Source organism: Aspergillus luchuensis, chromosome 6, assembly GCF_016861625.1.
Source record: "Aspergillus luchuensis IFO 4308 DNA, chromosome 6, nearly complete sequence".
Lineage (NCBI taxonomy): Eukaryota > Fungi > Ascomycota > Eurotiomycetes > Eurotiales > Aspergillaceae > Aspergillus > Aspergillus luchuensis.
In genome coordinates, this window is record NC_054854.1 from 2,829,577 (window position 1) to 2,844,981 (window position 15,405).

At 50.7% G+C, this 15,405-nt stretch overlaps 7 protein-coding genes across 7 annotated transcripts; 5 read left to right on the plus strand and 2 right to left on the minus strand.

Moving 5' to 3' along the window:
• Window positions 1–814: 814 nt before the first annotated feature.
• On the plus strand, window positions 815–2,995 carry AKAW2_60951S (uncharacterized protein; the record flags this gene model as incomplete). The annotated part of the gene is made up of 1 exon (XM_041693133.1): window positions 815–2,995. The coding sequence occupies one exon, from the start codon at window positions 815–817 to the stop codon at window positions 2,993–2,995; it is 2,181 nt and encodes a 726-aa protein (XP_041546449.1).
• An 827-nt stretch (window positions 2,996–3,822) lies between these two features.
• On the plus strand, window positions 3,823–5,217 carry AKAW2_60952S (uncharacterized protein; the record flags this gene model as incomplete). Its single annotated transcript, XM_041693135.1, has 4 exons — window positions 3,823–3,932; window positions 3,985–4,529; window positions 4,592–4,788; window positions 4,846–5,217. 4 exons carry the CDS (start codon window positions 3,823–3,825, stop codon window positions 5,215–5,217), a joined length of 1,224 nt encoding a protein of 407 aa, XP_041546450.1.
• Window positions 5,218–6,833: 1,616 nt separating this feature from the next.
• Window positions 6,834–8,166, plus strand: AKAW2_60953S (uncharacterized protein; the record flags this gene model as incomplete). The annotated part of the gene is made up of 2 exons (XM_041693136.1): window positions 6,834–7,307; window positions 7,363–8,166. The coding sequence occupies 2 exons, from the start codon at window positions 6,834–6,836 to the stop codon at window positions 8,164–8,166; spliced, it is 1,278 nt and encodes a 425-aa protein (XP_041546451.1).
• An 877-nt stretch (window positions 8,167–9,043) lies between these two features.
• AKAW2_60954S (uncharacterized protein) lies at window positions 9,044–10,002 on the plus strand (the record flags this gene model as incomplete). Its single annotated transcript, XM_041693137.1, has 5 exons — window positions 9,044–9,212; window positions 9,286–9,533; window positions 9,588–9,681; window positions 9,742–9,814; window positions 9,867–10,002. The coding sequence occupies 5 exons, from the start codon at window positions 9,044–9,046 to the stop codon at window positions 10,000–10,002; spliced, it is 720 nt and encodes a 239-aa protein (XP_041546452.1).
• A 596-nt stretch (window positions 10,003–10,598) lies between these two features.
• AKAW2_60955A (uncharacterized protein) lies at window positions 10,599–11,057 on the minus strand (the record flags this gene model as incomplete). The annotated part of the gene is made up of 1 exon (XM_041693138.1): window positions 10,599–11,057. The coding sequence occupies one exon, from the start codon at window positions 11,055–11,057 to the stop codon at window positions 10,599–10,601; it is 459 nt and encodes a 152-aa protein (XP_041546453.1).
• A 285-nt stretch (window positions 11,058–11,342) lies between these two features.
• AKAW2_60956S (uncharacterized protein) lies at window positions 11,343–11,660 on the plus strand (the record flags this gene model as incomplete). The annotated part of the gene is made up of 1 exon (XM_041693139.1): window positions 11,343–11,660. One exon carries the CDS (start codon window positions 11,343–11,345, stop codon window positions 11,658–11,660), a length of 318 nt encoding a protein of 105 aa, XP_041546454.1.
• A 545-nt stretch (window positions 11,661–12,205) lies between these two features.
• AKAW2_60957A (uncharacterized protein) lies at window positions 12,206–14,283 on the minus strand (the record flags this gene model as incomplete). The annotated part of the gene is made up of 3 exons (XM_041693140.1): window positions 12,206–13,524; window positions 13,601–13,911; window positions 13,970–14,283. 3 exons carry the CDS (start codon window positions 14,281–14,283, stop codon window positions 12,206–12,208), a joined length of 1,944 nt encoding a protein of 647 aa, XP_041546455.1.
• Between the last annotated feature and the right edge of the window lie 1,122 nt (window positions 14,284–15,405).

The following is a 15,405-nucleotide window of genomic DNA, read 5'->3' on the forward strand; positions in this document are numbered from 1 at the left end:
TTTTGCCCTCAGCTTCGTCCTGATAAGCACGTGGGACTCCAGGTCTGCTGCTCGAAAAGTTGCTGGGGAATCTGGGAAAGAAGTAACCACTGGGAAATGAGAGCAGTGAGAACATGCAACAGATTCGGCACAAATTAGCCCGTCAGGAATGCGGGGATAGGACCCTCAATATAATTTATTCGGGGAAGCGATAGCCCGTGCACCAATCGCCGTGGCAGATAGCCAGAGGTGCCCACATCCCGACATTAGTATTGACCGACAGGTCAATCACATCGACCGCTGGGGTAAAGCTGGTGCCTGACGACATTTCACTAGTCAGGGTACTTATTTGAATGGCAGCGTTGGAGGAAGCTCGTAGGATTGACCCCTTGACAGTCACAAATGAAAATGCCCGGGAAGCCATTGACCATCTTTACGTGCAGCAGCTTGCTGTTCGCGTCCCTCATAGGCGCCCAAAGGCGCGTGAATTCACCCTAGTGACTCGGTAATTGCTGACGAAGTTGACAGTGACACTATCGTGCTCCCTACCTGATATGGAACCAGCTTGGGATTCGCGAACTATACCCAGCATGGAAACGCATCCTGCTTCACGCTTGACCAGAAAAGCTCATTGGTTACCCTAGACTACGGTACCGAAGTTGGGGGATTCCCCTTCTTCCATGTTGACTCTCTATCCACTGCAGTCCAAATCGAGGCCAAGTACACCGAATCCAAGACCGGTCTTGACGAGCCGTTTGGTGATGGCCCATGGACCTTCTCCAACGGTCTCTCTAATACCTTCCGCGTCGAAACATTCAATGTCACCTCACCCGGGATGGTGGAATCATTCTTCATTCAAGGTGGCCTTCGCTGGCAGAACCTCAAGCTCCTCACAGATGGCAGTGTTCGCATATGCGAAGCTGGTATCAAATCTGGAAATGACCGCACTCCGGTAAACAAACTGCCAGGGTTCTTCGAGAGCTCAAACAGTCTGTATAATGAAATATGGGCCTTGGGGCCACGCACAGTCCAGCAAGCATGCATTGCTGCAGATACCGCACCATCAACATGGGAAGTCACTGAAGAAGGGGTGTTTCTTCGTGGACAGCAACCTGCTCAATCAGTGGAAGGAGCGTCCTTTGGAAACTACACCATGACGTTCCAGACCAAGATTATCCGTGGAGGAACAGGCTGGAAGGTCGCCGCTGGTGTGGGCGGATTTGGTCCTTATTTTGTTCTTACCAGCGAATACCCTGCTGGGTCGACATTTGTCAATACCAATCGAACGATCGTCCCTGCAAACACACTAGCTGTCAGTTACGGGTGGAACCTGGTGAATCAGACCTCTCTCACCACCGGAAAAGTGAACCATTATACCTTACCTTTCAACATTAAGGAGGGAGAATGGTATGAGATCTCGACTTCTATCAATGCGACCGGATACACTGTTACCATCAATGGAACCGAGACATTTGTGGCACTGGATGGCCTGCAAATCGTATCTGGTAGTACTGGCTCCTCTGGCAGTCTGACAGGCGGTACCTGGGGGTTTGGGCCATACCAGGATCAAATCGCTCTTGTCAAGGATGTTGAGGTCCATGCACAGAATGGTACCCAGCTGTACCAGAATTCAATGACGCTCAGCTCTGTCCTCGAGGAATATGGGGTGATGGCCAATAAGCACTCCGTCTGTCTAGATGGCGCGAAAAGGGACCGTCTTGTCTGGAATGGTGATTTTGTACACACTTATCGCGTCATCCAGTCCAGCACCTATCGCTCCGATTTTATAAAAGAAACCCTTGAATACTGGATTGATCGTCAGGCACCAGACTCGTCGCAGTACGCTGGCTACCTCAGCATGTCGCCTGCCATGGGCCAGTCGGCGAAATATGTTGACACATATGCTTCTTTCGGACTTCTTGATTACCAGCTTTTCCTTCTCAACGTATTTGCTGGTCACTACAGAAACTCTGGCGACAAAGCGTTTGTGGCCAAGCATTGGACAAAGATCAAGAAGGGCGTGGCAGCTATCCTGCCATTGATCGATGGTCAATCTGGACTGGCCGTCGCCACCGACGTCGGGGGATTTTTCTCGGGACCCGACAATGGCACTGCAGTGTCGGGGCTACTTGCCCACACACTCGACCAGATGGCCGATGTAGCGTCCGCGATGAATGAGACAGATGTCGCGACAATGTGGAGTCATTCCGCGACTTTAATCAAAGCTGCGATCAGCCAACGGCTCTGGAATCCTCGCTTGGAATACTATGCGACTGACCTGAGCAACCTGACCGAGCAGTCTATAACCGGCACTGCCTGGGCTATTCTTGCGGGTGTCTCCAATGCCACGCAAGCAGAAACCTCCCTCGCGGCATTATCCTCTCTTCGGCTTGGAATCGGCTACAAAACGTCGAGCTCCGTTGCCAACGCATCAACAACTAATCTTGCGCCTTTTCTCACCGGTTTCCTCTTGGAATCAATTTTGCAGGAGAGTCGCAATAGCCCCAACTCAAGCCAGGCCAGATCTACCGCTATCAGTGTGCTCCTTGATCAACTTTGGGCTGCGATGGTCAACCAGGATGAATACTATACTGGTACAACTTGGGAATACCTTTACCCTGATGGCCGACCCGGGCTTGACCTCTACACGTCGCATGCACACCCCTGGGCAGCTGCGCCGACGTACGTTCTCTCGGAATATGTGCTTGGTGTTCAGGCAACTGCGGCTGGATTTTCCGAGTGGGAATTCCGTCCCGCGATGTTGGATGTGAATGTTTCATGGGCACGGGGAAGAGTGCCCACTCCTCATGGGGCGATCCAGGCTAGTTGGCGGATAAATGGGACAAGCGTACAGCTGAGCGTGTGTGGCCCTAGTGGTACAGAGGGTACCGTCAGGGTGCCATTAAATATCAAGTCGTATTCAGTAAATGGAGAACAACAGATCGATAGCAAGGACGGCTTGGAGGTCCATGTGTCTGACGGGTCATGTACTGATATCCATGCCGTCAGAAGTTGAATGTGGCTGTACTGTACGAGAATTGTACATACCGAGTTGTCGCTTATAGAACCAATGAACTACATATGTCAAATTGATATATTTGAAAGGCTTTGTTTAAGGTACAGGTAAAGCCAGAGATGAGTTTTACCCAGATACCCTGGACGCACGAGTGGGGTCCAACCCCGCAAAACCTAAATTAATAGCCAATTTCTCGCTTTTACCCCAGCCCAACAATGCAGCCAATCCCAACACCGACTGGATGCGGTCTGCGTGGCCACGCGGCTGGCTATAGCATATCCGCCTTCTTGTGGCGTTCCATAACCAACAGTTGTCGAGAGACCCTGGTCTGGCTTCGGCTTGGGCCACTCCCTATGGATTGCTCAACTTTTCCAGCAGCTCTCGAGCCTTCTGATCAAGCACATGGCTTGTTTTTCGGTCTTGATCACCCCGAAGCTCCAGAAGCTTGTGCTTCTACAGATGCAGGTTGGATAAAAGGAAGCGCTTTCCCTAGGGCTGCATTGTGGTCTTCGCACCCCGGATGCACAGCTGTCCCCTTTTCCTCAATTATCCGCGCTACTGCTCCTTCTTCCGCCATAGCCCAACATGTGGCGACGCCGCATCACAATCGATGACAGGGCCATTACTGATGGTTCGGGCATCACGCTCAAGCAGTCCCTTTTCCCTAATTTTCTCGGTTCGACGTCCCCATCATATTGTGTGATCTGGCGATTAATTAACATCTGCCCCCATTAGTAACCATTCTTTTCTTCCTCTGGGGCTTTGCTTACGGCCTCCTCGATACCCTCAACTCCCATTTCCAAGATGAACTTAACATCACCGCAAGCATGTCATCGGGTTTATCTGCTGCGTACTTTGGGGCATACTTTCTCTGTCCCTTAACGGTCTCGGGATGGATTCTCCGCCGATTCGGTTTTCGCGTAACCTTCATGACTGGGTAAAACCACCATAGGCCTTTCTTCTTCCACGACTAACCCCAACTCTAACAGCTTATGCGTAATGACAATCGGCTGCCTCCTCTTCTGGCCCAGCGGCGTCAAGGCTTCCTTCGGAGGTTTCTGCGGCAGCATGTTCGTCGTCGGCGCTGGCCTCTCGACCCTCGAAACCGGAGCCGACAATTTCCTTGCTATCTGTGGCCCCCCTCGATACTCCGAGATTCGACTGAACCTAGCACAGGGTATCCAAGGCGTGGGAACATTCGTGGCGCCGCTTCTCGCCTCACGCGTCTTCTTCGCCAACACCGTCGATACACAACAGGGACTGAAGAACGTGCAATGGGTGTACCTGGGTGTCGCATGCTTCGTGGCCCTGCTTGTACCACTCTTCTACATCGCGCCCATGCCGGAGGTTACTGATGCGGATATGGGTCTGCAGGAGCGGGATATATCCGAGACGGATGTTGGGCCGTTCAGGAAACAGTACAATTTGTTCCTTGGCGTGTGGAGTGAGTTCTGCTATACCGGGGCGCAAGTGGCTGTTGCGAATTACTTCATCAATTTCGCCGAGGAGGCGGGGTATAGTGCTGCCAAGTCATGTAAGTCTCTCTCTTCCTTTCCTTATCACTTTGACTCGATGGTGGCTCTTACATCTCATCAGCCGACCTCCTCGCCGTCGGTCAGGGCCTATACACCTTCATGCGCTTCGTTTCCAGCGGCCTCATCACCGTCGGGGTAAAACCCCGCTACATCCTCGCCACATACCTAGGACTGTGCTTCATATTCGGCGTCGCCGCAACCACCACATCTGGTCCTACCAGCGTGGCTATGTTGATTCTCGTGCTTTGTTTTGAAAGTGTACGTCGCCCCGCACTCACCTCCACTCCCACCCCATACTAATTTGAACTAAAACAGGCCTGCTTCGCCACAATCTTCACCCTCGCCCTGCGCGGTCTAGGCCAACACACCAAGCGCGGCGGCAGTATGCTAGTAGCCGCTATCTCTGGTGGTGCTGCCATTCCGCCCATGACTGGAGCTGTGGCCACCCATACGGGCAACTTTCACAAGGCCATGGCGATCCCGACGGCCTTCTATGTCCTCGCGTGGATATTCCCGATCTATGCGAATACGGTGAGTCGGAAGCTGTTGGATGGACATCGGACAACGGATGTGAATGTTTCGGGGGAGAAGAAGGTGGTTGATGGGCATGATGGGGTGGAGGTGGAGTTGCAGACGGAGGACGGAAAGGGTGGGACGGAGAGGGTGGAGAATGTCGGTGCTGCGTAGAGTACGCGGTACTGTAGTTGGCTACGTGAAAAGAGTATGTTATAGTGCTTGGTGTGTTGCGATTATCTCGACTATCTAATGCAGCGAGCCAGTGAATCGGCTCCTCAACATAAGCTTATAGGTGATTTGTCAAGGCCGTTCTTCTTGTCACTTCATTAAGCAGCTGTGATAGCCCGCCATGATGAAAGCAGCATTTGCCCCAGTAGCCCTTTTGCGTCGGAACTCATCAAGTTACTCACCAAGTACAAGACTCACTAGTCAACGACGTCAACGCCCGTGCAATCTCCAATTTCAACATATAATCCATGCCACCTACAGGCAAAATCAAGTGATACCAGCCAACAGCCCCCCCAATCCGAAAGCCCTGTGATGCGACCATCCTGTACCTTGATGTTATAATATTGCAAATCCCCGTGAGTAAAAACGATTGGCTGGGATATACCCTGCATCCTTTTAGCCAGATGCAAGGCTTCTTTGTACTCCCGCTTCGATCGGAACTCACCCGGCCAACCAGGTTCGTTGAGATATTCGTTGAATTCCTTCTGTCTCGGATGGGCCAATACGGTGGTCGGGGACCCTGGTACTTCGACCAGGAGTGCCATACAGGGAGCAGATTCTCTTCTCGCCCCAGGGTCTCTTCCACTTCCGGATTGTTTTCAGATAGAGGTCAAGTTGTGTCGTTATCGAGTTTTTTTTCTTCATCATTGAGTGCTTTGTAGGCTTCACCTAGCTGTTTGCCGGGTACACGGGTCATCAGGATCGAAACTGGTGCGTGAGGAGTAACCGGAATGTCCCCAAAGCGAATGACTTTCGGGACTGGAAGGCCTGCTTGTCTGGCAACTTTCATAGTCAATACCTCTTCTATGCGGGTACTGCCAGACCATTTTAGATGAGAATCTAAAGGGGAGTTAAGCGATTTGATTGTTGAAGAAAATCCCGATCCAGTCACAGTATGAGTAATAGAATGATCTCAGGTAATAATGGACAGGGGTGGGTAAATACCTGGTCGCTTGGGACTGCTGGGATGTTGTTTGGCCAGGTAAAGTCTGTGAGAAGGACTCGCGGTGTCCGCCATGGTGGCATTTTGGCTATTGATCGTTGAACAGCCGTTGAGGGATGTGTAGAGAAGGTATCCTGACTCTGAACTTGATGTGCGTCCTACTAAGGTTTTTATACTGATAAATCGATGAAGGCAGTGCAACAAACGGATTATGGAAGGCTCAATTATACGCATCACGTGAAATGTCACGTGATCTCTCGTGACTTTCTGTGAGGCCATACGGATTTCCTTTTTGGGTAAGAGCTCGCTATGAGGAAGGGTACAAATCAGTGAGTCTTCTGATTATCAATTCTACATGCATTCAGTAACTGTGAGACGTATCTATCTCTTGCATCTACACTAACGTCAAATCGAATCAGCATCAGAATCAGCACTGATCGGCCGATGCTTATCTCGACAGTCTCAACCCCGCACGGCACATTATGCAACTTGGCACTTTCCAAGCCTCTCTAACTTCATCTGCTATCAAACGCACGCCTTCTTAGCACACCCTATTCTCGAAAAAATAAAACTTACAACTACTTGTTCCTAACAATCCAAATAGAACATCACCACCATGGCCTACCAGTCAGACGAATCCCTAGCCACAATTCTAAACAATTCCCTGAGCCATCACATTGAAATCTTCCGCGCTAGGAACTTAAAATCAGGCGCAGCCATTCAATCAGCTGAAAACAGTATCCCCAATGGCACCTCGCGCGGTGTGCTCTTTCACATCCCGCACCCACTCGTCTTCCGCGGCGGACATGGCTGCTATCTCACCTCACTAGACGGAGACGAATACGTAGACTTCGTCTCCGAATACACAGCAGGCATGTTCGGGCACTCGCATCCAGCCATCATTGAGGCCATGCAAACTGTCACGCAGCAAGGGTTCACGCTGGGCGCTGTTACCAGCAAAGAGGGTGAACTGGCGCAACTTCTTATCTCGCGGTTCCCAAGTATAGACGCAATCCGGTTCTGTAATTCGGGGACGGAGGCGAATATGTTTGCTTTGGGGGTTGCTGTCGCATTCACAGGGAGAAAGAAGGTACTTCCTAATTGTTTATACCTAGTCAACTGGCTCAAAGCTAAGACATGCCTAGATCCTCGTCTTCAAAAACGGCTATCACGGCGGCACGCTCACCTTCGGGGCTAACACCGCCCTCAACCTTCCCCACGAGTTTATCATCGCGAATTACAACGACATCCCGGATACCCGAGCAAAACTCACCTCCGACATTGCTGCCATCCTCGTGGAACCTATGCAGGCGGCAGGAGGGATGATCCCGGCTGACATCCCCTTTCTGCAATTCTTACGGGACGAAGCGACCCGGCTGCAGGCAGTACTCATCTTCGACGAAGTCGTCACATCACGACTCTGCTATGGCGGACTTCAGGAACGGTACGGTATTGTCCCGGATATGACGACTTTAGGGAAACACTTCGGCGGTGGGTTCTCGTTCGGTGCGTTTGGCGGGAAGAAGAAAATTATGCGGTTGTTTAAGCAGGGAGAAGAGCAGTCTTTATTCCATACTGGGACGTGGAATAACAATGTGTTTTCAATGACGGCTGGTGTTGTAGCGGCTAATCTGATGAGTCGGGAGGCGCTGGAGCGGGCGAATGATCTGGGAGATTATTTGAGGGAAGGATTACGTCGCATATTTGAGCAAAGGTGGTGTGCTTGGCTTGATGTGGTCGTTAGTGGAATAGGGAGTACAGTGGGAGTGAAGTTTTTGGGGGAGAAGGGGGACATGATTCGGGATCTCTATTATTTCTATCAGTTGGAAGGGGGCGTGTATATGGCGCATCGGGGATCGTTTGCAGTCAATCTGGTGCATCAACGGGAGCATGTGGATTTGGTGCTGGAGGTGACGAGGAAGTTTTGTCGCTCGCTGTCGTACATGTAGCCGAAGTCAATATGTTCAGTTACAAAGTCAGAGAACACATTGTGGCGTTGATGGAGCATACATACGCTGTGGGTAATAATCTCCGTATTTCCGATCTCGGATTAGAACTGACGCGGAAAGCCGAGAGCGCAAAGGGTCCGTCACATCTCGGTGATGTCCAAGGCGTTGACATCATTGCCGAGATAATTACGAGGCCGATCGATCCCATTCATCATGTCTGTCCGACATCAACGAACGATGAATCTCACTGGTTCAGACAAGACAAGGATGATGATATAATCAATGGCCGGAAATGGCAACATTGTTCCTGGTGGCCAAGATGCCAGATCCACTGGTGCAGTATGGTTGGGAACATGCTTAATATTGCTTCTATAGCTTGTCTATACTTTCTACAATTTTGATAATTATCTTCAAGAGACTAGTTGTACTTCAAAGCGTCTGACCCAGCCTGCGGCCCTGCATTCGCCCCCATGAAGAAGACTAAGTACCACCCCCCATTGAGGGCCCCATCCAGAAGCCCTACCAAACAACGACGACATCAGCATAAGCGAAGCGCCATGGAACGCCACGAGCACGTGTAAACCAATGATAAATGCCAGCGCGGTAGATAGCTGGTAGCTGCAATGAAAGTTGCAGAATGCAGAAACAATAATGACAGTGTTAAAAAAGCAGTGGAACCGGGCTGGACCCGCCTGACGTCACGGATCGCCCTTCCGCCGACCCTGACAAAACAAGATTATCAATGCAGCCCTGACGTGGTCCCTGCCTTTCATTCTTTGTCTACTTAGCAGAATCTCATATAAGAAAATTATGGACAGAATATTGCTTCTCTGTTTTCATCAACCCTATCTCCCTTTTTTTCTCAAATTCATCAATAATGGCCGTCATCTGGGGATTAGATCTCCATGAAATGCAATGGAGCAAATTCAAGAGCTCCTACATGTTCACACGCATATACCATCTTCGTCGCACAAAGATGATTGTTTACCAGCTGGCTATGATTTTCTGTGTTTGTTCGGAGTCGGTTGGGACGGCGGCGTTGTCTGGTTAGCCTCACCTTCTTCACCTCGGTAGACTACCGTACTATTCGCGAATGCTAACAAGATATATTCCCAATAGACTACCTCGACCAACAAGACGAAATTCAAAACCAACATCCCGGAATCTATGTCTACAACAACGACTTCATCGGCGCTGCATCATACAATATTTTCGTCGGAATCGCCGTCGCATTCATATTTGGTGGAGCGTTCTTCTTCGATTTATTCTGGCCGGAACGTCACGAAAGCCGCTCTGTCCGGTTGGCGTGGAAGATTTGTGCCGTGATTGTGTCGGTCATGATGCTGAGCTCGGCGTTGACGATGACGGTATGATAGCTGGAGATGGGTTTGAGATGGATGTAGGGCTAACAATTGGGATAGATCATCACAGCGACGGGAAGTGCCCGCATCGATGGAACGGATGCGTCAACGGCCCGGAAGTTCTGGGAGGAGTCGATGAAGAAGCCTGCTTTGAGTATGTCCTTGTCTGATATAACTCGGCATAGTGCTGCTTTGTGCTAATATAGAGGAATAGAATATCATACGAACCCACGGGCGATCGCATCCGCTGTTCTGGCTTGGCCGGGATGGGTATTTACGACTGTTAGGTATGCTCCTCTTGCTTTCGCTTGCTTTGAAAGATATGCTAATGAGTGTTAGTACGGTTATCCTCTTCCTATCGCAGCGCCATGACGACCAGTATGGACCGAAGTCGGCCTACGGTCGGCAACTTGGTAGTGCTGCTGATACAGGGGAGAGTGCCACCACCGAGGACAAAGTCGTCAATGATGTTTAACTTCTTCTTTTGATGATATGATAATGAGAGTGATTGGAATATCTGGATCACTCATGACTGTATATACCATTGTACTTTTATGCGACTGTAATGACCTTTGTATTGTGATAGGGATAGACGGCGCAAAAGGGGACTGGATTCTGCTTGATTGTGAATTTATTATTGATTTCCCTCAATTTATGCGATCCAAAGAGCTTTAAGAGTTAGTCATTGAACTACCTACAACTGGTGACATTCTGGTTACAATTGTCACCATCACAACCGAACGCCACGAAATAAGTAGACGCCCGGGGGTTTCTGTTATATGCTGCTAGCGGTACGAGGATTAAACTGGTTGTGCTATAGTGAGATCTTGTCTATTACAACATTAATGACTTAGAGAAGTTTATAATGATGGTTAGACGGTGGCTTGGATTGTTGGAGCATTAAGCTCCTTGTATCCACATTACTTGAACTACTAGCAATCGGATCTTCATAACATATTTCTGTGCCATGCCTCCAAAACATATTCAGTTTCATAGGCATTCCATCAAACCCAAGAAATACCAACGACGTATGTTACAAATCCACCATGATAATGATCACAAGCTAAGAGATCAAACCGCAAGCAAACTTTTACGCCCATCTTTGGTGATTCTCTGCCGGACCCTGATGGCGAGATATTCCGACCCCAGCCTGCGAAGTCCGTAGCCGCCTTCTTCATCAATCGCATCGTCTACAATGGAGCTCGGAGCAAACAGCAAGGCTTTGCCCACACGAAGATTAGAAATGTGGTCAAACAAGGATTTCTCGTTTGCTTCGTCGAGCTGCCCTTCTTCGCCATCAGTGCCTCTACCTCCAGCCTTACCCTTCTTCCGAGCGAAAGGATTAGTAGCCGCACCCGCCAGATGCTTCTGCAGAATTCTCAACCACTCGGAGGGGGTGAACCGGTAAACAACGGCTGCGGTACAGAGGTTGAGCAGGTTCATTGATACCGTAGGTTCCTGGGTTGAGATGATAATTCTGGCCGCGAGGTGACGCTGGAGGCGGACGACAGAGAGAAGCGTTTTGGCCATTTTAAACTCAGAATAGGGGTGAATGGTAGAAGGAGAATCTGATTTGACACCATAATACTGATACATACAGCATTCACATTGAACATAGTTACCGAACTAAACACCCTTAGGAAGGAGTAACTGGCCACCGCCCCAGAAAGGAAACTGGTACCAGATGAACGGGTTCTAGATTAGGCTTAGTGCTAGAGGCCTTAATGCCTGGGGCATCAAGGCCGTTTCCAGCTGCGAGTCAAGCCATTATCCGGCCATGAGATCTTTGGTGACCTCGTAGATATTACCAAGGCAATGATTATGTGCAAGGATCATGTGCATTCTCTGGTATTGGACTCGACGCCGATAAAATCAACCCACCATCACATCACCAAGACTACCCATCCTCCTTCCATCGCCTACACACCAGTAACCTCTATCCAAAGCAGCCACAACATGATTAGCCTCAGCAATCCACCACATTCCGAGAATCCCGCCAGCCAAGTCCAAGTGCAAAAGCTTGAATACTGCACAAACTCTATTCTCCGCCATCTCGCCAAGATCTTGGTTCCATCCGGCCAAGCTGTACCAAGAATTGTGGATGCAAGGAGCCAAGCATTGGCATGGGAGTGAGTTTGCGCCACGTGCGGCTTCAGATCGGGAATGAGCTTGTCCCGATTCTTGGCTTGAATTAGGTACGGGGATTTAATTGTGGGGAGGTGTTGGGCCGGGACGGATTTCCCAGTTGGAGGGTAGATGTTGGGGTTGGATAAAGACGAATGTCCAGCATAGGGTGCAACGGGCTTATAACCTCTGCTGCAATAATACTATTGCCGGCAGCTCTACTTCGCAAGCTTAGAGTTATACGAAGAGGATATATTTTATATGAGAATAGTAGCCATTTTAGGTACAACAGGATAGAGCCGAGTCGTGTTGAATTAAGCACAATAAAGAAAAGTATATAAATAGATTCATGTCTCAGCTCCTCGTTCAACCGTCCAGACATCGAATGTATATAAACAGAAAATTAGATAGTATAAGGTAAGCTAGAAGAAATCTCTATCCAGCGGCAAATGTGAAGTCGCATGAGCGACGGGTATATATATGGGGGTATGTGTGGGTATATCCATTCCCTGCCTGCGAGGGCATGGCGCGAAACTAGATGCTGCGATGACTTTTTACTCCGAGGGCTCGGCCTCAGTGACCTTCTCAACGCTCTGGCTCTTGGTGAAAGAGCTGGTGCGATGGAAGTAGTTGTGAACGGAACCCTCCAAGAGGTCATCCTCGACGAATGCCAAGTCAACATCATCGCTGGTCTTGGTCTCTTCGCTGCGGCGGGCCATGATGGCCTCCCACTCAGAGCGGTACTCCTCGACGCGCTGCTGGTAGTCCAACTCGGGGTCGTAGTACTTGCCAACACCACGGAAGCGCTCCCACAGGGACAGGTGCTTAGGGTGGATGGCAACACCGTGGTACTCATTCTCGCGACCCTCGCGAATAAATCTCCAGCGGCGCTCCTGCTCCTTGAGATCCAGACCGGTGGTGTCCGGGAGGAAGAAGTAAGTCAGGAACATGCCGAAGATACCCCACCAGGGCACAAAGTAGAACTTGGTCTGGGTGTCGATGTAGTTGAAGAGGATGGCAGCCAACAAGGCTCCCAGTTTACCGCAGGCAGCGGAGATACCGTGGGCGGTGGCACGGATGGGAGTGGGAAAAACTTCACCAGCCACCAGGAAGGTAATGCAGTTGGGGCCGAATTGGTTGAAGAAACTCCCCAAGAAGTACATGGCTTGGAAGGAGTGGATATGGGCGGCTTGGGTGTAGTAGTGGTAGTGGAAAGCCGGCACCACGTACACAATGAAGCAGAGCAGGAAGCCCATGATCTGCATCCATTTGCGGCCATAGAGCTTGTTGTCCACGAGCATAATGGCAGCATAGTAGCCCATCAGGGTGACAACGCAGTTGATAAAGCTCCACTGCCAGGTAACGAAGATGGACTTGGTGTTGGGGCTGATAACCTTGATGAAATCACTGGAGAAGAGCTTGGCACCGTAGAAGAAGACGTCGTTGGCGAACCATCCACCGGCAGTGGCCAAAACACGGGGGGTGAAGTACTTGAAAGTGAGGCGGAGTGATTCAGTGTCGTAGCCAGTAACCGAATTCTTCTTCTTGGTGGCCGCAAGCTGCTTACTAGCAGCCTTCATGTGGTAGGCACGGTAGTAGATGAGCCAGAAGGTACCAACCATTGGGATGACGAAGGAGATACGGTAGGTCCATTGGGTGTTAGTCTGGCTGATAGGCTCCTCTCCGCTACCAGCGTTGAAGATAAGAAGCAAGATCATGAGGATAGCCTGGTTCAAGACCTGACCCCAACCCTGCATGGAGAACACACCAACGACCTTGGAACCACGGTGAAGACGATCCTCGCGAGTAGAGAGCTTGCCGGAACCAACCGCGTTCTCCATACCACTGGTAGCAGTCATCGGGTACTCGCCACCTAAGAAGAGTCAGCTAATCGGTATTCGGGAGGAGGCTTTGGTGTCGCCAATGTAAAGCGGAAAGGTACAACTTACCAACACCGATGCCGTAGATGAACAGGGACCAAGCATAGCAGATCACCCAGCCGTTTTGTGTGACACCCCAGGCGCAAGTCAACATGACCAGGCCCAAGAACATGATCCAGGCATCCTGCAGCAAACCCCAACGACGACCCACCCAGTCACCAATGACACCAACGAGGACCTGACCGATGATTATACCGACGATTTCGAGGTAGGTAATAGCGTTGATCCACTGCTTATTACAAATTTCGTAACTATTCCAGCAAGTCGAGAAAGAATGCTGAAAGAGGGTGGAGATGTTTCCGATGGACAGGAGAACGTAACTGTGGCACGTGCGTTAGAAAGAACTAATGCCGATCAATTGATTTGGGGTAACTATACCCTTCCAAACCAATACCAGCACCTGGGATGATGGTGTTGCGGAAGTAGCCCATTATTGGGGAGAGAGGATCCCTCTTGATCTCAGCCCAGAGAGCCGACCATTGACGGCTACGCTCCTTGTTGTCGACCGAGGTGACGAACTTGACACGCTGCCCAATGGGAAGGTCGGCCCAGTAGACACCCTGCGCAGTGTAGCTGTCATCGGGACGGAGGAGGCGATCAAAGCCCTCCTTCTCATTGGGATGCATCTCGGCAAAATCCTGCTTGCCGTTCATGTCGGGCCCGTGAGGAGCACGAGGGCCAAAGTCCGCCATATCTGCAGAGGATTCCTCAGAGAGAGAGAGAGGATGAAGGGGACTTGCAAGAAAGATAAGGATGGTCTGAACTTGAGATGGAGATAGCAAGCAGGGTCAGCAAAGACGAGCGGCGATCCCTCGCCTTTTTAAGTGGTATCAAGAAGGGGATGGAGAATAGCATGCAGGCGTGTGTCTCGAGGTGTCAGCCTGTCAGCTAACAGGCGCAGCAACCGATCTATGCATCTCGAAGGAATAGCACCAGCACGTTCTGCAGAGAGCGGCTGTGGTTGGCCAGGGGGGCCATGATATCGCCGCACGTGGTTGGCGAGAGGGTGTCGCGCGACAGACAGCCTTAAGCGAGTCGAACAGGCCACTGCAGCTGGACGCTAGCATGGCTACCATGTCTAGCTGAAGGCAAAAAAGAGGGTGTACGGAGGACTGGATACAATGGTACCTAGTCCCCCGAGCGGGCCGATGGGTCAATTCGGGGGGTAAGTGGGTGTGCATGGGTGGGGGCAGCCAGGCCCCGTCCGACCAGACTAGTACTAGTGCCATGCTGGTGATGATGAATGGCCTTAGCTATACGATGGCCTATGAAAGGGGCGAGTTAAGGGCGCAAACCGAAACTGTAGGTCGTCGGGTGGGCTTGAGCCATGATGTCTTTTTAAGCTGGACCCAAAGGTGGATTAACGTCATGCAGAGGCTAAGCTGAAATGTGTCCTGCCTGTGTATCTGACTCGAGAGGAAAGTGAGTATTCTTTTCCAGAAGGCGGAAGCTTGGTCAGTGTAACCTCAAGACGGACAGAGCCGTCTGCATGGTCCGGGATGCAAAGGGGATTGGACAATAGCACCCCCTCGAGTCAACCGGGATGATGCAGATGGTGTGTATCGCAACCGGGGAATGAGAGGGCGCGATGGGGGCACGTGCTGCAACGCCGGCCGGAGAGAGGCCAAGCTTTCTTGGCACCACGTGCCCCAGGCTGCCTTGGCTGTTGGACTCTTACGGGTCAACCATGAGAATTATCTCGTATTCTGTTGCTTGTCTGGCCTTGTCTATCTCGTCCCGGCTTGTCATTTCTTTTTTCAATTTGACTTTCTATGCTTCTTTCCTTGGTCCGATCATATTAGGAAGGCCAGGAA